Below are 24667 nucleotides of genomic sequence, written 5' to 3'. Positions count from 1 at the left end.
ATTTCTTTTCTCTATAAAATATCGCTTCAACGAATTCTGAAATTGCATATTCTATAACAGAAACACATAATACAGTGACATTTCCCTACTGCAGAATGCATTTTGTTTGTGGCATTTTTTTACTTCTAAATATATCCTTTTTTCTGTGACACTTTCTTACTTGTAAATATTCCCTTTTCTGTAACTTTTCCTTACTTGTGAAAAAAGCTTTTCTGTGACACTCTCACTCACTTGTGATAAAAGCATTTCTGTGACACCTTCTTACTTGTGATACTTGTGATAAAAGCATTTCTGTGACACCTTCTTACTTGTGTTAAAAGCATTTCTGTGACACATCTTTACTTGTGAATGACACTGTCTTACTTGTGAACCACACTTTCTTACTCGAGTATATATTTATGTCCTTTTTATAACGAGACATCATTGGTAAAAAAAACATCCACACACCCTTTTGAAATTAAGTTTATCTTATCTTATGAGTATTATATAGAATTCGTTTAATCGGCAAGCGATATAATTGAGGGAAAATTTCTCTGTAGTATCATTTCTTTACCATTCTTTGCCTATAAACCGTTTTTCTTTAAAATTTCATTAAATAGGATAGTATTTGTTTAATTTTTAAGTACACGGAAATAACTTCTTAGCAAAAGGTACCAACTGAACGTGTTAAACATTAAACTGGATAGTATTCGTTTAATTCATTAAGTACATGGAAATAACATCTTAAAGGTGGATAATCAGATTTTGGCCATGTAACGGATTTGTTCGAAACATTAGCATCTGATCATTTACACTCTTTATGTTCACTTAACACTTAATACAAATTCGATTTTCACTGGAGATATTTTTAAAATTTCATTTTCCTATCCTGGTTGCCCAACCAAGATAGAGTTATTTTATCATAAGTATAAATTTGATAAACATACTTTGCCTAAGGAAATGTATAAATATTAGACATATTGTAATATATTTGTAAAATATTTGCATTAAAAATTATGTACTTAGATGGAATTCATTAGAAACGCAAGTTTGAAAAATTATTATTACCTCCCTTTGCCTATCTAGATAGATTGGAAATAAATGAATTCAGAAGCTACACTCAGCTTTAAAACTTGTATTTTGGTTCAGATTGTTCAATAGTTGATATGTCTATCAAATGCAAATGTAAAACTAGACATTGTATCGAAATAAAAAGAAATACCCAGCTTTTTATATACTTTCATATTAAGGGGAGTAATTACAAAATTTTATAAAAATAATAAAATATACATTTCAAATAGGAATCTAACTCTATGTAATCGGTCTTTTTGTTCCTTAAATAATTCTCTACCAGAATATACAAAAAGTAAAAAATGTCATTAAATGTTAATTAAATGTGATTGACCACCTTTAAGGTACCAACTGAAGGGAAAACAGTATCAAACGGATAAGGATGGTGTTCTCGAAATTTAAAGGACAGTGACCATTATCGGACAATATTCCGAAATAAGACACCAAGAATGTAACTATGGACGTCGTTGTCGGCCATGAGCTGAAAAAATATTCACAATCGGTCTGTAAAAACAGTTGTAACCAAATATTATTCCAATATCTTGCATGATTCAGTGGTGTGGGTACCGACGGAAATTATGCCAAGGCTCTCAGACAAACTCTCCGACATATATTATCTTAATGAATGCACACAAGTTAAGACTTGTTCCAAGAAAGTTGTTGTAGTTAGTTTTCGGTAGTACTGACCTGATAAAATGTATCGTCATGTTCTACAGTTTAATATAAGACGCTGTCCCATGTTTATAATTTGACAATTCTATTTATTATTTGCTGAACTACTTATAATAAAGACAAAAAGTCAAGGTTGCAAGATATTCCAATATCAGACTTAGTCCATCTTGAAAACTGCCTGTGTTCTGTTTCAAGTATTGCGACATTTATAGAGCAAAAAGCTGAAAAGTATTTTTTATCTTCAAGTTACTAGATAACAAGAAATGAAAGAGTTTTGCCATGTTTGAAACGTTTTATGTATATATACGTAGCTAAGTCATATGTTCAATTTAAATACGTATGACTCTAGCTGCAATTTTAACTGATCAGACTTTTTGCCTTATACATGTGTGTCAAATTTAAAACCATTTTCCAAACTACAGACGTTTTCCGCCACTGAAAAAAAAAAAAGATTAATAATTCATTTGAATTTAAGAGAAGTGACAGAGAAGGTTATAATTCATGACTCCTGCATGGAAACCATTAAAATATTGGAAATACAGGAAAGTTTCTATGGAAACGACCTAGTTCTTTTGTCATTAAAATAAATCTGATTTACAGTGGCAATAATACACCTGTTTTCTCAAAAGTAAGCGGAAGAATATACTGTTTATCGAAACCTATACACACGCTCCTTCCGGAAGTAAAGTGACACTCTTTTGTTTTACTACTTGCATCCAGTAATTATCAGAGCATTTAAATTTCAGGAACATATTTAAGCTAAACCAAGATAACAATTTCTTATGCATTGTAGAACTATTTTGTATGCATTATGTAATTTAACTGTCTACGTGTACAACTAGGGTGTAATATATGTAGATGTGCACTAGTAAATTCTGTGAATATTTGAATAAGGAAACTTCATATACTGCTATTATGATGAGACTAGAAACATTATTAGATATAAAAACTATTTTATGTAAAAAGTAAAATCGGAAATGACAAATTCTAACGTTGTGGTATGTACATAATGCAGCAGGTGCGCTGATATTGCGTACAGTCTTTAAAGAAAACTATACATACTTGCACGTCAGTGGAAGAGCGAGGGTTTTACAATAAGGATTGTAAGAGTTATCATGATTAAATAGATATCTAGAGTCGAAGGCGCGTATTACGTTTCAGGTCCGGGCAACTATTTCGTTCAGTAAAAAAAATAATAGTCAAAAGAAATTGTTAATGCGCAGTTAACAAACACGATGAATTTCAAACTTGTATATGCACACGCAAAAATAATGAAACCTTATACAAGTAATAAAAGCTTCTGCTAAAAGTGTGTTATATTAAGAATTTAGACACGTCAGATGTTTTTTTTTTAAATAAAGCATCAAACCCTTGAAATACACGTATGGAATCCAATCCTCACTTATAAATTAAAACGACTTGATCGTTCTCTTAGATAAACCTCATTTGTTTCGTTAGATTCCGGCTTTCTGTAGTCGATTCAGTACAGTACAAGATATGATAAAGCTGGTGCTATGAATATATTTTCATTTATCATTCGGCGCTAATCTGATTTTGATGTAAAATTGACGTCATAATCTTTCAGAATGGAGGCAACTTTCAATGAATAAGAAACAAAATTGAACCAAAGACTGAACGGATTTGTCTTCATATAATAATTCATAAAAGCAGCTAAACCACTAAACCATGTGGTCTAAAGAAGATAAAGATAAACCCTTCTGGTAACAGATTAAAAGATCAGTCAGTTTTATTAGATAAACGAAAACCAATTTATCAAAAGTCCCTTAAGTAGGTAATCTGTTCCCTTGATTTACGACATGTAATTTCCAGCAGACATATGGAAGATACTGTCAACGTCATGATCTATCACACAAGGTTAAAGACTTAACCCTTAGACTGCTGGCGGCAGATGATTCTGCCTTTGCGACCAGTGCAGACCAAGATCAGCCTGCACATCCGTGCAGTCTGATCATGGTCTGACTGTTCGCTATTCAGTCAGTAAATTTTCAGTGAAAACCCCTTTGAGTAATAAGTGGTACTGTCCAAATTGAAAGATGGACCAGTCCATTATAGAAATATAGCAGGGTAAGGGTTAAGACATATTCTCAATACATCAGCTGCAATCTAATTAAGGGTATGTAACAGAGAATAAGGCATTTATCTGTTACTGTTTCTTAATTTAAGAAATGTGTTGAAAGTAGTTGTTACAATAAGCTGGAATTAAAGTCTCGCGGATCATATCAAGATAACGGAGTCAAACCAGCAAGTTTAATTACAATTATTTAGAGCTGGTAGTTATAAAAATCAGTTGTCCGTCGGAAGTCTCCATTAGTTCCACGCCCCGCCCCATCCCTCTATTGATTTTGATATTTGACATGAAATGAACTGATAAATGTTAATATTCAAGTTTGGTCTATTTGCAAGGAACTAGAAATTTCTTTATCAAAAAATAACTAAATGTATTTTTAGCTTTTAATGACGTTCGGTGCACCCCGTACGGTGCAACAATATCCAACTTGTGATCCGTCTTTAATCTGTTATACAAACACAACGAACAACAAATCTGGTATACTTGATGATATACTATAAGATATCTAAATACCCTCTAAATACTAACTTCGACAAATCAAACAAATGTTTGAATATTTACAAACCAACACTACATGTAAAAGGTACTGAAAAAAATCCTTATAGCCAAAATTACGTTCAGTTGTCACGACCCTGACATACTGATCTCTTGACTACAGGCTGTCCTATAGATATTACCTCTAAATCAATTGTGTTGCTTGACACAATTCTCCATATATCATTTAACCAACTCAAGAAGTTAAAACTTTGCATTCTTGATTTAACACGTCGCCATAACTGCTTTAGTAAAGCTTCCTAAATGTTACTAATTCTCAGTATTGCACTGACACTTTAATCTGTTCAAAATATTTCATTCAACCGTCTGCTCAAACGTTTAAATTCTTGAGATCACCTAAAAAAATTCTCTTTTCACTTCAACGACTTCTAAAATTGCCAATTCTTGATGAAAAATACCTTTGATGTTTCCATTGTTGAAATTCCATGGACAAAATCAATACTGGGCACTTTCGCAACGGTGGTAATAGCTTCTAAAGATCGCGTAATGGCAAATGAAAAACGGAACAAATATTAATTCAATTTTAGGAAGATATATAAATTTTACTAAAACACTTATACTTTGATATCATCCATCTATAATATAATATAACAAATAAATAACACGACAATTTACTTATATCTTAAATAACTACAACGTGACAAAACACGTACTCTATATTTCAATGATATGATCAAATAGTTAGTGAAGATATATGAGCCGCACCATGAAAAATCCAATATAGTGCATTTGCGGCCAGCATGGATCCAGTCCAGCATGCGCATCCGCGCAGTCTGGTCAGGATCCATACTATTCGCTAACGGTTTCTCTAACTGCAATAGGCTTTGAAAGCGAACAGCATGGATCCAGACTATGCTGGTCGAAAATGCAGTATGTTGGTTTTCTCATGGTGCGGCTCATATTGTATTCCTGAACACTAATTTTGGTATTTCAAATTGAGTAAACGTTACGTCCTGACTGACATCTTACGTTAAATTGGCCTATGATTAAAATGTACTTGTTGGATTTCTGAAGCAACCCCTCTTCTATATATTTTCCACTGCAGCTTCATTTTCGTTGCTAGCCTACATTGCGATGCATGGCTCTCTGGCTGTGTTTGGAGTGCATTGTGCTTCCGGGAAATCTTCTATAACCTTTGTTTTGTTTTGTAGGTGATATTAGCTTATTAAAATAGTTAAATTAGCTGTTATACCTTAGGATATGAAAAGCTTCTTGTAAAAACAAGGTAAGAAAATGACTGCTATTCAATTTGTACACACAGATACCAAATGCTCTCAAGCCGCGGTATTAAGTTTTCAAATTAATGGTGACATACCCCCTACCCAAAAAAAGAAGGCAAAAATGTTCGATTAATCGAAATCGAAAGCAGAAAGTTTAGAATCAAACTTATAAATTCTTATGAAACATTTAAGAAACATAAATCCGATACAAAGAAAACACATTTTATTTATTAACGTAGCGATACAATAAATAAAATTTTAATTAGTTTTATAATTATGGTTATATTATAAAACAAAAAATGTGTATCTGTCATTAAAACGTGGACAAAAATGTAATGTAACTCATGGACATTTTTAAAACAAACAGCAATGTACTAGAAAATTATTCTGCACAGTCCAACACTTTCGTATACCATACAACTTAAGTTCTTACAATGACATTGTTTTACTTTGTCCATCCAAAAACATAGCTGAGAAATAAATGATACTTATGAAAGACAAATTGCACATGGCTACATAATAGCTTAAGACTTAAATGGAGAGACGTTATTTATAATTCTGATTACGCTATTAATGTGATAACATCTTACAATATTGGAAATGTCATATGTATTAGGAGTATTAGCCCTTTGAACTCAAACTGAACTAGAAAAATGTCAATTTATCATGGGAAATTTCGCAATTTGTTTTTTAAAGTACGAGTAACATAAATAATATTTCATTTATAATTCAATTGCAAAACTGATCGTTTATGCTGATTGTTTGCAGACATGTTAAAACGAGTTCATAAACGGGGTAGTTTTAAGTGCAGAAGTACTGATAACGCTTTGTATTAAAGCAGCTCTTCTTCAATGTTGCCATACTGCCTATATCTACAAACTCATTATAAGGAATTTCTAAATCGTTGGTAGGAGCAAGACATAGTTTAAGGAGGTAAAATAGTTATCAAAGTGCATCCAGTTTCTTGCCGCAATTATCAACACAGCTTATTTCATCTTCGATAACTGCATTTACAATCATGGCAAAATTGCATTTTCTCCATGGGGTATGTGCAAACGTTTTGTTTAAGGAAATAAATGAACACCATAAAATAAATTAATAACATTTAATTGTTTGCATGGAGAAATGTGCATGTAGAAATAGCACAAGATAAGATTTAAAGCCTTTATGCAGAACCGAATTATTATCATGAACTTAGAGAATGCATTTGATATTGTTAGCTAAATAAAAGAAGAAATAATTGACTAGCATATTAAACTGAATGGACCTACCGTCTTTCTTGTAAAAGAATAGCTCTGTTTTAAGCTCAGTTTTGTTTTCAAGGGCATCCTCGATTTTTCCTTTTTCATCCACAAGCGTTTCATCCCCGAAGAGGAATTTGCATGCGCAGCTCCGACCCATGACTTGTGACCGTGGAAAGCCAGTCAGTTCGCAAAATCCGTCTGAGCAGTAAACAACTGGACAGCCGGACGCTTGGGCGTTGCCGAGGACAAAGTTGCTATCTGAAAATACATAATTTATTCTTTTGAAATGGACTTGTTTCGGCGATCACCTGTAGCGCACTTACATTTGCATATAGAACACTGTAAACATTTTAAAAAGCAACCGGACGCCTTGTGTGGTTTTTGGTACGACTAAACTTATAGCGAGTTGTTTGTTATATACCTACACGTAAATTCCGGTTAACGGAACGTCATATCCGGTTATCATACGCACTTACAGCTTTTGGTCTCAATTACAGGACTATGTAGTCCACAGCCTGTCTTACCGTTTATAGCAATGAATATAATAATGGGGGATACGTAACCAAAAACGTGATTAAAAACACCTAGAGATGAAAAACATGCACATAGACTTTTGTGAAAAGCCATTCAGTAGTTTATCACAATGAACCCTCTATTTTCTGATTTTTGTTAACTTTACTAAAGTGCTGTTTTGCTTTTGGAAAGTCACACTTTCACAAAACCAAGGAAGCGTGTTGTTTGTACTAGTTTCTACGGTTCGTTGTATTGAACTGTATGTCACACCAACACAATTCATGTCCTTTAGCGCCTATGAAGTGTTTGGTAGGGGAGAAAGACAAAACAGTATCTGGAATTACTACTGCAGGAATGAGCTGTAACGTCCGCAGTTTGATAGATGACTTTCCCATAAGTGTATACGCTCGAGTCCTTAAGGGTTAACTTGTATTTGTGCCTGGTGAAATCTATATAGTTTTGCACTAAATAATTCTCCGAACACCCTATCGGAACCGTCACATTACTATACATATATTAACGGTACCTTGTCCTGTTACATTTTCATAATTGTGGTAATTCCTTCAACTTTGAATCTAATACTTAAATGGACAGAGAAGCTTTGATTCTGAAAGCCTAAATACCGGACTTCAAAACCCTAAACCGATAATACACCAAAGTCATTTATCAGAAAATGAAGTTAAGCGAAACATAATCACGAAGCCCGAGAAAACGGATCATTACAGCACTTTGATGATCAAAATCAATTCATTGTTAACAATGTTCATAGGACGAACTGAACTATAAAGCTATAATCTTGATTAGAGTAAAAACGTCTTTCTGACATGCTTTTCTTATTGAACGTGCTATTCATAATGCGAGTTTGAAAAGCAATAACGTTTTACTGACTTCATATGGTCAACGAACTTTCAATTACTTTAGACATTTAGCATATTCTTTAGACATCAAAGTCGAAATTACTTTTGGAAGTCCATATTGAAAGGTGATTTTGTTTCATGAGCATTTTTGTTGACTGTGTTGGAAGCCTATAACCTAGACTTATAAATAGTTAAGACGACTAAGGAAATTATGGTCAGTGTATACCACTGCCTGAGTTCAACTCTGTGACGTGTGGGTCGGGAGAGCTCTGCACTATTACAGGTTTTTGTAATGTTGCAGCTGAGTTATTTGACGGCAGTTGTAAAACACATTCTTCGACTGATATTTGTCCCTCTGGACGGTATTCATCACCACAAGGGTATGAGACATGAGAATCGAGTTTCCGTTTCAATGCTAAGCGCAAAACAAAGAATTAATGGAAGTATTCTATTTTGCCGCTAGATTATTGTGTCTAAAGTTTCAATATCTGCAACATTTCTTATAATAATGTTTGTTTGAATAACTCTTTCTATCTTCTTAACATATTGTTATTTCTTAATCAAAAAACTATATTTTATGTTTTGACTAATAATGTTTCCACCATATGCTTATCAGTACAAGGAAAAGTCGTAAAAAGCACTGGTCCCAGACCAGAGAGAAAAATCTACTGTACATGCTATACCCTATCTAAGGACCATGGTCAAGATCGGGTTAATTTATCTTGCATCGTGCAACAGTCACACTGTCTCAATATTTCATATTGAAGATACACTCCGCATATTTCACGCTTCCGTCAGTGTTACAGAAAAACCTCCGAACTTCCGTAATGTACTTCCGGTCTAGAAGACACGGTCGTGTGCACATGTTAGGCGAAATGTAAACAAACAAATATATTTACAGTTACACAATAAAACTCAAAATGATCAATGAAAGTCGTCTTAGAAATGATTCTGAATTTGGAATCATACAATGGTACACATTTGTATTTTATTCAAATTGCACATTTATATTGAATATACACATTCTAGCGTACACGTGTAGTTAAACGACGATTGTCATACATTTTCATATCAGCCAATCAGAATTATTTTGTTATCTAGACTGGAAATACTTTGGGGAAGTTCATCAAAGTTTTTTTTTTCTGTAACTTTGATGAAAATATAAAAACTACGTGGAGTGTATCTGCGATGATAAATATTAAGGAAATATGACCGGTACACGAGGGAAGATAAAGTACCACTTGTTCAATATGCATATTATCCATTCGTCGAACTGCGCGTGCGCGATAGGAATGGGTTAGCAAGCTTTCCCGTTCATGACCATGGTTCTTATAGTATATATAGGGGTAGCGTATAACATGTACACTGTTTTTTTTTTTTTGTTGTTGTTTTTCTGTTTTTGGTCTGGTGCCAGTAGCAAGAAGGATAAATTTAATCTAAAAATTAGATAAAGATCTTTAAGGTCAGGTTTTTACAGCATTATTTAAATACTAATGTAGTGCAATTAAGGAAGTTCTACATATTTCATTAATATTGATGGTATTTTGTTGTTGTCTATTTTTTAACATGCATTCTACAGATTTTTGCAAAATACCGTGAATGCGGCTACAGTTGAACAAAAACAAGAACAATTGCGTATATGTGAGTTTTTGATATAGAAATAAGTCAAGTTAAAATGAATTGAAAATAATCATTTTAAATACATATGCGTCTCTTTAACTATGCAATAACTTGACCCAAAACATAACGTTATTTATAGTATTGTTTTCTGATACTTTCTGTGGAGATGATTGATTAAATAAATACGCGATATCCTACTTTATTTTCCATGACTTAGAGATCTCTTGAAAGACACAAAGCAAAGAAAATGATGTATATTTGGTTCACACCATCCTACAAGCTTGATTCGTGACGCAATGTATTGACTAAACTTCTGTAGATTTGTCGGTTAATTACATCGTGTTTGTATCAGTTTTGCTGAATTGTGCTAAGCAAATATTTTCCAGCAAACTATAGCATGTAATCATTAACAATTTGGAGTACCCAAATATAAAAGAGCGCCATTGTGCAAAAGCCACAGTTAAGGTATCCGATCCACAAATAAGCAAGTCTATATAACAGTGCTATTAAAATATAACAACTATTGATGCCTGGTAAGCTCATATAATTTTGGTATCATTTGAAAGCGTATTGTCTACTGAAAAAGAAAGTATAAATTACATGTCAACTATATGTTATAGAACTTTTCTTATTTAATTTATAGTCTTCAATGATAATTCATGCGAAATCCAGTTATTACAGTGTAAGATTTGTCATTTTAAAGTCAAAAAACATGACTGAAATGACTCTTGCATATTTTTATGGTCATCTCATTTACTAATTCTAATTCACTAATTCAGCAGACAAACTCTTTCAAATGATAAAAAACACACGGGGTCACCAGGCATCGAAATATTACCTATTTATGGCTTGATCGGATACCTTAAGGACATGTGACCGTAATGAATCCGGATCAGCCTGCATTATACATAATTTCCTGTTTGAGCAATATGAAAACATTATCTGAAAAAAATGATTATTAAATTATTCTGCCAGGAAGAAAACCCTGATATTTTCTCCTATTATTATAGCATTATCTTACAGTCATAAAACAAAGAAAAGGATTATTAACTTTCTTTTATAACCGATTATCTGTAATCTTGAAGAACAGAACCGAGTCCCTTTGCAAAAATATATTCTTGATTTTATAATGCTTAGCAAGCATTTTCCTTGCATTCTGAGTCATCCGTTGTATTTAAAGTGCATTTGCTTTTTAATTTCCCCTGGTACATAATGATAATTTATCATTCTTCTTAATTTCATAAATGTTTAAAATGATTACTCTGTATTGCACAAGCAACTTATTTTTTTGAAGGTTGAATAATACATGAGTCGTCTCTATAATTGCATTTCTTGATATATTAATTTTATTTGCCACAATGCCAAAACCTATTCATATAAGGAACGATATAACACGGTAATCATGTATTTACTTTTTAATGTAATTTCTTACATGTAACTGCTCAATAGCGATCATAACAATGCCATACTGTATACAGTCTACAGCAGCAACTATCCGGCATTTAAATGCGTTTCTACATCAAGGATACTTTTATATTGTGCACACCTTTACGCTGGCGGCAGTAGAAGGCCTAATTGAGAACTGTAAATCGCTTTTCTGTTTAACATCAAAATGTGTTTTATCACGGTCACAGAGTATCACATATTTACAGGCACAATACACTAGTTGATGGAATTACTTACAACGCATGATTTTTTTAATGTTACCTGTTACTTCATATCGCAAGTAGAATTACTGTTCCTCTGATAGCAAATGATTGAAATATGGAACAGTTACCAGTTAGATTATACATTACAAAAAAGATATTATAACATTTAAAATTGTGTACTAGACAATGATACGTTATACATATGATACACTGCAAAAGTCATACTATTTGTGCGGTTTCTTGTAAATGTCGGTATTGAAATTGGACAGATCACAAGAGAAGTTTCAACAAATAAAATATGGTACAGCAGAGACTGAAATTTGACGTAGATACCTTATGACATATCTGTTTCTGAACATTTTCATGATTAAAATCTATGCTGACAAACCAATACATGCGGTTACTCGTTTACTCACCAAGGAATAGCGTTACAAATATTACATGGCAAAGCGGTTTTTCTTTAAGAGCTCAGTGTAGTACTGTAATTCATGAGGTATTGCTTTTATTATCACGTTGCAAATTTTACTGAAGTTTTTAAATGACAGTGGGTATAAAATATTCTTTTTTCTGTATAAAGCACTATGTTTCCTATTTTAAATGCTACATGTTTATTTTTATATAAAATGCTAGGTTTTTAAAACAAAAAAGCTTTTTTCTGTGAGAAATTTTATATTTTCTATAAAAATGCAAAATTAAATAAAATAAAAGCTATTTTTTTCTATATAAAATACTTTCTTTTCTAGAAGCAAGCAACTAAACAATATGGATGTATCAAATAGAATTCTAGACAGCATTGTCTTTTATCATGTTAATAATTAATAATTTACATGCGTGTCTTAAAAATGTTTTCGTGTTGAGTCTAGTGATAAAATAAAATAGTCATGAATATTCAGTTGGCATTGCTATCACCAGTGCTTAAAATAAGTTTGATGAAATAAAATTAAAAGGGAAAGGCCAATTGGACATTTTAGCGATGAAGAAAAACTACCATGACAACCGATACTCGCCATTGTTTAGCGGCAAGATGTTTGGTTATTTATATTCCGTTACGCTTTGGAAATGAACCAGCAATTATGGTTATTCTTGTGTGTGTATCTGTCTACAAAGACATTTTATTTTGTACATTTATGGATCGCGGTGCATAATTAAATTCCGTTAATGTTGGTTTATGATATTGTAATGTTATCAGTTTTAGGTTTGGTATTTGCAGACATTGATTAAGTGAACAAGTTGCAGACAAATTCCGATATTGCTTAAGCATGCGATCATAAAATTCCTAATGTAAATACACGAATGGGGTCATTAGGCATAGGATCTCATAAGGAAGGTTATTTACGTTCAAATTGTCTGTAAGAGGCTTTGTTAAGAAGATGATGACTGGTAGTTTGAACACATTTGCTTCCAAACATATCATAATGTATTTTGGTTCCGGGATGGAAATTACTTTCATATAACTTCTATAAAAGTATTCATGCTGAAGTGATAAAAATGGAAATTATAACTGAGAAAATAAAAGAGTAATTCTAAGGTTTGTTACTTCATAACCTCAGATCCCCTTTCTAAATCTTAGTTTGTTTAGTTTTGCCCCCTTTTTTCGCGTTTAGGGCAAACCCATTTTAACTAGGGACAATATGCCGCTTTTCAAGGAATCAGATATTAGTGTATCATTGAAGATAACATGTGCACGGCCGTATGAACAAAACTGCGGATGTTTCTAAATTGTTTTTCTTCTTTTACTTGTAGCATGTGTGGATCTATTAAACTACCGTCCATGAACAGGCTCAATCAAACCGAGCCTGCAACATTTTCGTTTTTATCGTGTTATGCGTCCTTTGGAGTATTTCTATTGTAGATCAAAATCAGGTCATATACACAAGTACACTGTAAACTTGTTTTGACTTTTCCCAGGTATAGTCTATTTCATTTATTCCACATAATGGCATTTAGATAAAACTGATAAATTCTTATTAAATCACCAATACAAGAAATATCAACCTTAAAAGGGAAGTCTACCAAATGCTAACTTAGTTTAACACACTCTGAAAGGTTACTTGAAAATGATAAAGAAATGATGACATTTAAACAAATTGAATTGTATAGGCAAAAGGAGCAATGCCATTAGTGTTGGGTCTATTGCAGATTTATGCACTGTCATTTTAGATAATATCAAGGCTTAGCATTGTCATTGTCAAAGATGATCGATTTAATGCTTTATTCTTCAAAATATCTGGAACGAGTGAGTGTAACTTAGGCGTTTTCGATAGTTTTAGAAAGTAAACATAAAAGGGGACGGATAGCTCAGTTGCACACTGCCTTCAATCTGAGTCGGGTTCGTCCGCAGTATGGAATTTTCGAACGCTTCAGTGTCCACCTAGAGGTTACGGTCAGACCAGGAATCCTGCGTGTACGTGCTAACATGGCACTAAAACCAGGCTTATCGCAACGAGTAGTAATTAGCCGACAGCTGTATCTGATTTGATCTCTTGGGCTTGTCACCTGTCTTGTCAATCGCTGTGCTGTATGTAGAATGATTCGCCATGTGTGCTGCAGTTGCTGTAAAGGCCTGAAGTTTTCATGAAGGCGCTATATAATTGGTTAATATATTTAAAGGGCCAAGATGCCTATGTCGCACTGTGAACCACATACGTGTAACAGTTGACCTAGTGATTTCATGAAATAATATTTTGCCAATTATTAGATGCAAAGTGTTTTTTAAAAGTATTTTTAGATATACCTAATGACTAGTTTATCAAGATGACCCTTATTCAAACTTGACCTAGATTTTATTAAGGCAATCATTCTGACAAAATTTCATATAGATCAGTTAAAAAAAAACAGTCTCTATCGCATACGAAAGAATTTTCTTTGATTTGACCTAGTGACCTATTTTTTGACCCCTGATGATCCATATACAAACTTGATCAAGATTTCATCAAGGCAATTATTCTGACCAAATTTCACGAGGACCAATTGAAAAATACAGTCTCCATCGCATACACAAGGTTTTTCTTTGATTTGACCTAGTGACCTAGTTTTTTATCTCAGATGACCCATATTTAAACTTTTCCTAGTTTTTCTCAAGGCAAATATTCTGATTAAATTTCATGAAAGTCAAATGAAAATACAGTCTTTATCACATACACAAGATTTTTTTTCTATAATTTGACCTAGTGACGTAGTTTTTGACCTCAGATAACCCATATTCAAAGTCTGTCTAGATCTTGTCAAGGCAATTATTCTGACCAAATTTCATGAAAATCAGTTGAAAGATACAGCCTCTATTGCATATAAAAGGTTTTTCTTTGATTTGACCTAGTGACCTAGCTTTTCCTCCTAGATGACTCATTTTCAAACATTTTCTAGATTTCATCAAGATAATTATTCTGAGCAAAATTCGTGAAGATCAATTGAAAAATACAGCCTCTATAGCATACACAAGGATTTTCTTTGATTTGACCTAGTGACCAGGTTTTTGACCCACGATGACCCATTTTCGAACTCGGTCTAGATCTGATCAAGGTAATCATTCTGACAAAATTTCTTGAAGATAAGTTGAAAAGTACAGCCTCTATCGCATACACAAGCTAAACGTTGACAGACAGACGGCAGACAGACGACGGACGCCGGACATTGAGCGATCATAAAAACTCACCTAGGCATTGTTCTGGTGAGCTAAGAATCTAGGTTTGCGTCTCTTCAGTTCTACAAAACAGCTCTTTGTAGTGTAATAGAGCATGATAAAACTGTCTAACCTAGTTATAGACTGAATGCCTTTGATATTTGTTTATCATTTGGAATGCTATCATATTTCGTTTGGGTGTTTGCTGCATTAGGCTAAATAAATATTTTGCAGACAGACATATTTCCTATGCATTTCCGTATTAAGTTCAGTGTAATACTTCGGGTCAATAACCGTAATAAAAAAACAGAAATCTATAGAATAGAACATACGATAGATAATAATAATACAGACACAGAGGTCATATGGTAGAAGTATGTTAGCTCCAAAAATGAAACTGCACAGTCACATGAATTAATGTTCTACCATTTGCGGACAAGGCAGTACATGTAAATATTAAAATCAAATATTGAGTAGTTATATTGTACTTTTATAAAGTAAGTATAAGTTTTGTTTATTGTATAAACATTGAAGTAAAATACTTTCAAGTGTACACATTTTTTTGTGTAGTTCAAAAACATAACAGTGGACAAAATATATCAGATGTAGCAAGGTCCTTTTAACAGGGTTTTGAAGGTGTGGGGTGGGGCGGGGGGTAAAATATAACAGCAGTTTTGAGTATAATCAGATTTAACTACACTATTAATTTCTCGGACCCAAAATTGTTGAAGAGTCAATGACAAAAAAAAATTAAAATACCAATTTTGGTTCAAAAAAAGACCAACTATATATCTGTTTAATGTGCTTAATCTATTGAACATGATTGAGCCGTGCCATAAGAAAACCAACATAGTGGGTTTGCGACCAGCATGGATCCAGACCAGCCTGCGCATCCGCTGGTCTGGATCCATGCTGGTCGCAAACCCACTTTGTCGGTTTTCTCATGGCACGGCTTATATATTATTTTTGTTGTGTTAAACGTCGCACCGACACAATATATACGGTAACTTTCAGCTTTGATGGAGGAGTAAGACCCCAGGTTCCCCTACCTTTTATTTCATCACGGGCGGGCAGATGGGTACAACCACCGACATTCCGAAAGTCATCTGGATGTTTTTTTTCACATCAAGAATTCAACGCCCCGAGTGAGGCTCGAACAATATATATCAAAATGATGTAACGGAATGAAATGATAACACAAAAGAGAAGTAAAACATTTAAACGATATTTTCAGTAATCATTTTCCTCATATCTTGAAGCAGTTCAGTTCGGCTTTATCACGTGTTTCAGTATACCTAAAGATTAAGACGTAGTCAGTTAAAAAGCTCACATGAGCTTATGTTGTACTTGTTCGATGTCTTGCCGACTTTAAATAAATCTTATCTTATCTTATCTTATCTTATTAATAACTGTCTGCTTCCAGGTTAATCAGATAATCGTCGAAATAATTTGATATCTTGTAATAACCATCCGATAAACAGACTAAACACAACAACCAAAGCAATCATACAGAGTTTCTGATTTGTTTCGATAACGTGTTCTATTCACTTAGAAAGTTAATCTGGGTAGTTATGTGCCAAAAGTTAATTGTTGGCCGGTATTACAATCATCTATTCTTATGAACCTAACACAATCTTAAAACTGCTAATCTTCTAATCATATTGCGTAATTGAGTAATGAGTCCAGTCAGTGTGTATGTATAATAAAATTCAAAGTAATAAGCCGATGTTTGGGACACGAGAGGTGTAGCACGTTTCATTACCTCTGGTAAACTAATTTAATCATATCGACTCTATTGTTATATTTTTTTGGCGATGTTCTAAGTTTCAGCAACATCTCCTTGCTATACTTCATGCGAATGAACACAAATATAAACGTAGATAAACAATAACCATTTAAATAATTCTGGTTTAGAAGGTGAGGGAGGTTGGGCGTAGAAATGAGTTAATAAAATCAACTATATTAAAAGCAAAATACATTTAATTTTACCATTAACTGGTAGGGGCGAGGTTTGTCCTATTTGTCCAACGATAAACGCCGTTCGGAGTTAACCGATTATAGCAACAGTTTCAAAGGATATTCTACCAAAGGACCTCGCGTTAATGTTTTATTTACAAACAACATACATGGCAGAAAGGATCACAGGATCACATTAAAGCATTTTTGTAATGAAAAATCAAATAATCATAAAAACGTCAGAAAATACGCTCTATTAGAGATAGATGATGCATGTCTCATTGTAACATTTCTTATTGCAATGACTTTAACGACGCTTCTGACAGACTCGCGATGGCACTCTGTCCTTTCAAACACTACAATGGCGCGTATGTTTATCTTTCACCTATTGAACATGTTTTTTTTTCACGCGTCGGTGTGTCTCAAAAAGAGATAGGTATATACTGAAAGGGCGGTTAGAGCACACTGCGTTACGAGGGTTCGGTCAACGAACTATCTCTTAAAGCAGAATGCGCCTTAACACTAGAAAACGAGCACTTGCAAGGTATAATTCTATTCAATAGTTCATGCCTACATGTAAAATGTATTTGATATCTAAATATCTACTACACTCTTTGACTGAAAATATTCACTAAAGACCACCACATACGTCTTACAAAGTGAATGGATAGTGTGTTGCTGGCTAGCCACGAACCTTTTCAAAGTCTCAGTTCCATTTACATAGGTTACTATCATAGTTTGGAATTTTGTTTGAAAATGAAACAGAAACACTAATATTTGACTTACTTGATCAAAGAAATATAAGCGAATTCAGATAGATGAATATTAATTCGAGGATAGGAAAATTAAATAGCAATAGGTTAAATACATATTTATCAAATCTAAAATTAAATGATATCAAATTATTACATCGGACGATTAATTATAGTACTCGCTGTTCTGATTGAACTGAAACTTGGCTGTGAGAGTTTACGCAGCAGACTGGTAATTGTTTGTGAATGGCTTTACTACAATTGACCTTACGCCAGTGTTGATTGACAGGTTCCAACTGACCAATCAGATAACAGAACTGATAAGCCTTGTTGTTAGCCGCCATTTTGTCCGTCAAACTTAGTGCCGGACTCGCCAGTCAAAGAATATAAATACCACCGAAAAATCGTCCAAAATGGTAAAAAGGTGACGTTACGACACCTTTACATCAGACACAGGGAAGAGAGTGTAATACTAGAGCGCTTCCCTTTTCCAAATCCACTCTCAGACCTCGAATTGTCAACGATGTATCAGGCTCTGTGGACGTCCTCAAGAATAGTTGAACTTAAAAATCTTATAAGAGTGTTTAAAAGCAAAGCAATTCGACTTAGCACTCATTGCGTTATAACGTTTTAATTATTTCATTTAAATCAGTGTAAAATTCTATGAAAATTAACTTTCTTATTTAACAAAAGTGCCTAGTATTCTTTATTCAATAGTAAAAATATTCCATCAGTTACCAGAGTAACTGGTATGTACTGATAAAACACAAGTATTTGATGTTCTATATTATTTGAATGGTAACGTGTAAATATTATGCCTTAATGTACCGGAAACATGATTTATGCATTTTTTAAGGTTTACATCAATCTCCCACTGGTGTATGTTAAGTCATATCTGGGTGATAATACAACAAATAATAAACATGATAAAAAACTATGATTAATATAAGATTATTTTTAATGAGTCTAATCAACAATTTTCCAGGCGCTCAAAGTTTTGACTTAGCACTCGGTGTGTGCTTTCGTTCTAAATTTCATTTTAATAGACAGCGTAAACTTCGTCTAAAATTCCAGAAAAAATAGCATATTTCGTATAAAGAAGATATGTTCTTAAACAAAATATTATACATTCATTCTGTATACTTTATAAAGAAATTTGGTAGGCTCAAACATTGTTTTAAGCTGCGATGCGCCGGTATATGTCTTGAAATATGAGTATGGACTATATCATCGCCTTGGACTATATCTTATTTATTTATCATTTACACGTTTTAATTCTAATAAGAGAACTTTCTTTACTTATACTTAAAACACATCATGTCTAAGTATTAGACATTAAATGCTATGTATCTGAATAATGTTGAACAATGATATGAGCATCTTAAATGAGTTCCGGTATTTCGAAATCCGACGTTTCTTAAATGACACAAGTGACAATTTTTACATGTAAATTACCTTATTTAATTTATCTAATTATTTTGAAATAGGATTCAGAATCCACAGTCTGATTTCAACCTTAATTAATAAAAATCAATGTTCTAGTCTGCTTAATATAGTCATACCCTACATGATATCCGGGAGATCGAAATTTGACGTTTCTATTATGAAAAAGAAACAGACAACTAAAAAAAACCCCACAAAATCAGCTATAATAGTTTCAGAGATTTCCGTCTTTTTTACGTGTTTTCCGCTCGGCCCCCTGCCTTATTTAGTTTTCCTTATACTCGGATGCAGTTCCCGGCTTTTAACAACAACGTATCGTTGTTTTTTTTTTTGTAGAATTTATGTTTCGCTACAGAACATCCACTTATTAACGATTGTGTTTTGTCTTTTCACTTTAGAAATACGTGTGAATTGAGGTAGCGTACGCCGAAATCAACTAGAATGTCCGGCAAAATATTTCTGCCGTCGCCATTTGATTCCTTTGTTTGTCGGGCCTAGCATGAATTGTTCCCCCTGAAAACTGGTAGGCGTGGCTACAGGCTATCTGGCGTAAGGTCAATTGTCTGAAAAACTGTTCGAGTGAAATGTAATATTCTGTTGTAGAACTCATTATTTCATGCCTCCTTACCTCAGTTGCTGGACCTTAATTATCGCTATTGACTAGTCTACAGTTCAACACCAGACTGCTAGGCTATATCATAATTTGAACAATTAGTACTTTGAAATTCATTTTTTGATGTCATGCAATAAGACACTTGTATGGCTTGTCGTATAGTCTTCGGACTTTGGCTGTTAACGCTATGTTTAGACCTAATCCCTAAGTTAATGGTATTATGTTTTGCTATATTTAAATCTCATTTTGAGAAAGAGTAACGATTGCCCTCTCAAACCGTTGCTTATTTACAATATACATCTCCCATAAAATAAAGTAAGACTATGTAATTTTTGTTTTTGTTTTGTGCCTTAAAGGACAAAAACTCAGTGCTTTGGTTTGAACATTTCCTGGCTTTGGTGTGTAATATTGCGAAAATATAAGACCCGCCACTTTGCCTTCCGGCGCACACTGATCTACACCAGACAGAGTCAGGATAGCAAGTGGGAACAAATTTGCCTACTTTCACACTTTATACGTAAGATTCAATGTATTTGTTGCCATTCTCAAGTGAAATTATAACGGCTCATACCCAACAACGAATTAACGAAGAATATGTAATTAACTGCACAATTCATTACACGGTAACTAATGATATAATGATACCGTGTCTTATTTTCATCAAATAATTATAGGACAAATTTTTCAACATGTTGTTGGCGGAGGAATACACCTGGGACATGTTGTTAATAAATGATTCAAACAGTAATGACTCGCAACTCGATGATCCTATAGCAAGTGATGTAAGAGTCAAGTACATGAAACTGAAGAGATGTAAAATACCCATTAAAATTGCAGTTGCGTTCTTTGTTATATGTACAATGTACGAGGTCGAATAATATATTTTACAATTCATTTGGAATAAAATAGCATTGGCTTCTTTGATACTACATGTGCATATCTGATTTGTTCGATTTATTGCAATAAAGTACGTTATTCATTACAAAATTATTTGCTTGCTTCACTTCCCGTGGGAGTTTAACTACATCGAAGTGAACATAAATCCGTGGGCCAAACTTGTACCGACTATTAAACTAACCGCCGGTTAAATATTAGACCTGGTGGGAAACACAAGTATGATGTTTTGATTTAACTGTCAAGGTCAAGACATTTTAGTGTTCAAAATTCTTAACTCATGCATTTGTTTTACTAATTCTTCTAATCTGTAGAAATGTAACCTTAAAGGTTATTTTACCGTTACATTAATCACCTGTTAAAAGTTTGAAAAACTGGATCACCAAAATTTTGGCTCAACTGATTAAAACATATTAAGTCCAGCATAATTGTTAGGAGAAGTTTCAAAGAGCATTCGGAAACGAGTTTCCTAACGAAGTGCTCTTTTTGCCGTAAATAAATGAGCCGTGCCATGGGATAACCAACATAGTGGCTTTGCGACCAGCATGGATCCAGACCAGCCAGCGCATCCGCGCAGTCTGGTCAGGATCCATGCTGTTCGCTAACGGTTTCTCTAACTGCAATAGGCTTTGAAAGCGAACAGCATGGATCCTGACCAGACTGCGCGGATGGTCGCAAACCCACTATGTGGGTTTTCTCATGTCACGGCTCAAATTATAATTTGCTTAGTGACAGCACCAAACAAATTTTATGCTTGATAACATCTTCTGTTATTTGCTTTCAGGACTTAATAAAAGAATAAAACAGAATACAAATATAATTTATTTAACAAAATTGAATTGAAACTATGAGTAAAGAATAAGTAGTATTAAAATGAATCTAGACCTAGAAATACAATACTACAATGTAGTTGTTTTTTACATATTTTTGTCTTTGGTTACAAGTAAATGAATCATTACTGGGTACAAAACATTTATGGCATTGAAATGTTTATTAATCAAACATTCAGATAAAACAGTCCGGTTCTAAGACATTTTCAACATGCGCAAAATCATAAACACTAATAATATTGTATTAATCCAAACACGTAACTATCAGGGACAAGCAAAATATATTAGCAATGACCGATTTCTGAGGTCAAAATAATACAACCGTATTATATAGTTACAAAAGTTGTATTTTGCTGTATTTAAGATACTGGCGGTTTATAACATAGCATGCAGCCCGATAGCAATAACAGCACACCCTTCTGTCACTAATAATATCTGTAACTATCTTTAGAATCTCTTACTGAGAAAAAGAACCGCACACGACCTTTACAAAACCGTTAACAACAACAAATAGATCGTATTCTCAAGTCAGTGTTCCAACAATAAAGATTGTGAAATACTTTAAAACTAAATGTAGTTCTCCAATAGTGACTTTCGCATTCAATTTCTTTAAACATCTCCTTCCCAGGGTCGCAGAAAAAAATGAATTAATGACTGTGAAACGAAGGCAAATTCTGTATTCTTGATTGAACTTTTAAATAATGACCATTAGTCTCAGACACGAACATAGAAATACCATTAACCACTTAATTATAACTACGTGCATGCTAACTTAGAAAAGTGTAGAAAATAAATAAGACAAAATGTCCAAAATCAAGGCTAATTTTTATAATGTTTATGAAAAACTTTCAGTTTGCATGAAAGAATAACATAAAACCACAATGTCAGCATTTCTGTCAACAATCTCGATGCATCTGAAATACTATTACTTCCAGTCATTATATGAGCCGTGCCATGAGAAAACCAACATAGTGGGTTTGCGACCAGCATGGATCCAGACCAGCCTGCGCAGTCTGGTCAGGATCCATGCTGTTTGCTAAAGGTTTCTCCAATCCCAGTAGGCTTTAAAAGCGAACAGCATGGATCCTGACCAGACTGCGCGGATGCGCAGGCTGGTCTGGATCCATGCTGGTCGCAAACCACTATGTTGGTTTTCTCATGGCACGGCTCATATCATTTCCTTTATAGGAGTTATAAAATAGCACAATTATTTGTTTTCATTAGAAACAAATCCCAGGTGGCACTGAAACAATGTTTTACCATTTAAGGAGACGGACAGTAATAAACAAACTTTTTCAGGCAGTCATATTCATAGCAACATTAAAAGACATCATCAACATTATTGATTGAGGTTTAGTATTTCAAGATGTTTATGTTAACGTTTTTCTAAAAGCAAAGAAAATGACCTATCTTTCTTTAATGAAGTGTTCTATTTCTTTAACAGGTAAAAATGTCTTATTTAACGTGGAAAGTCGACGAAGTCCTCAGCTGGAATTGATGGAACAACTTGTCGACAGTTGAGCCCACGGCAGGTGTCTTTTTTACCTTCCTAACATCCAGTCTAGGCTGATACTGCTGGGAAAAGTACCAATTTAAGTCAATAACCCAGCACTGAACACTAGTCGGGATATCAGCCGCGACCAGAAATCGAACCCGGACCGCTGGCGTTGTAGTCCAAACAGCTAACCACTGCGTCACTGACTCTCTAATATATGGAGGTTCCGCCAAGATGCATGTAGTATGATATACAATGTACTTTGAGGGACTATTACGCATGGACAATCTGTGAAATTAAATCCCAAAGAAATGGTAAATATCAAATCACTTTATGTTCTGTAAAGGTCGTCGAAAATCAATTATACTATTTCCTTGATATAATCTGATTTGCTAGGTATCTTTTAAATTTTAAATTGAATCGTTCGTAGTAAAAAGACTGAATCATATAGGTTTCACTGTTGTTCCTTTTGCATAAAATGGCTGCCATTCATATAAGTTTCAATAAAGCATCAAGCTAAAATATGTATTTATTTAGTAAGGTGCGGTCAAATTAATGTCATGACAAGTTGCGAACATCGTGACAGTATCATATGAAATGTCTAGGCTGTACCTGACAAAATCCAAGGTACAACAAAAATAATTAACGCTAAGCCTTACATTTTGCGAAAAAAATTCAAACTGACCAAATTATAGGTAGAAAAGGTTGTTTTACATGAAAAATTAACAACATAGAAAACATGTATATTAATCAACGAGATAACTAGCAGTATACTGATATATACATCGATTTCCGGAAAAGAACTGCATAAACAGTCCACACTTTCGGACAATTAAACGCCTTCAAAGACTGTTACACAGCTTCGTTTGAATGCATTTGCAATAATGTCCCAGTGTTGTAAGTTTATATAATTGTGTGGAACGTAGTTTTTAGCAATTTTGTTTATTTTTATACTTTCAAATGGCATTCATTTTTAGCATTTTTAGTAGTGTGTGTGATGTTTGGGTGTAGGGGGATGGGTGTGGTGAGGGGCAGCAACTTTTTCAGAATATTTTAGAGTAGTTACATTGTACGGGCAGTACAAGAGATGTAATGGTCAGGTAGATTGTGATTCGTTTATCAAATATTACTGTGTTTTGATAACATATCAATTAAGTATGAATTCCCAAACAATCCAAGTGGTAAATATTAATATTCAGATAACATATTTTCACAACTACATGTTTCTAAAAGATTCTTATTTGTACAACATATACAAATTTCCTTATTACGGTAGAGAATTTCCATACGGTTCGATATGTGACAAAATAATCAATGTATTTTCTGTGTTTTTACAAAAGAATACTAAACACGAATGGGAAAATTGCATAGAGGTAATTAAAGCAAGTTAATGACCCAAACTATATCATTAATGTGGAATTGACTATAAGCAAACAAAATACACCAATTGACCTATACACAGACATCATCAAAAACACCATCAAGTCAAAATAAATTAGAAACACATCGCATGGACATAATAGATGTCCTTAAACAAAGGAATATCCTGCAAGCATTGAATCTAAATAGTCTAACATCTAGAACATAAAGATAGAG

At 33.6% G+C, this 24667-nt stretch overlaps 1 protein-coding gene across 2 annotated transcripts in view; it reads right to left on the bottom strand.

Annotated features, from left to right (window-relative positions):
* LOC123538368 (potassium voltage-gated channel subfamily H member 8-like) overlaps window positions 1–24667 on the bottom strand; it is a 168557-nt gene that overhangs the window by 42949 nt on the left and 100941 nt on the right. For both annotated transcript variants that reach the window (XM_045322413.2, XM_053530375.1), the window contains exon 3: window positions 6858–7088. In XM_045322413.2, coding sequence (XP_045178348.2) covers window positions 6858–7088 — 231 coding nt within the window. The remainder of the gene's footprint in view (window positions 1–6857; window positions 7089–24667) is intronic.

Source organism: Mercenaria mercenaria, chromosome 18 (genome assembly GCF_021730395.1).
Source record: "Mercenaria mercenaria strain notata chromosome 18, MADL_Memer_1, whole genome shotgun sequence".
Lineage (NCBI taxonomy): Eukaryota > Metazoa > Mollusca > Bivalvia > Venerida > Veneridae > Mercenaria > Mercenaria mercenaria.
The sequence above is the reverse complement of the archived record's forward strand: the minus strand, read 5'-3'. Positions and strand labels throughout refer to the sequence as shown.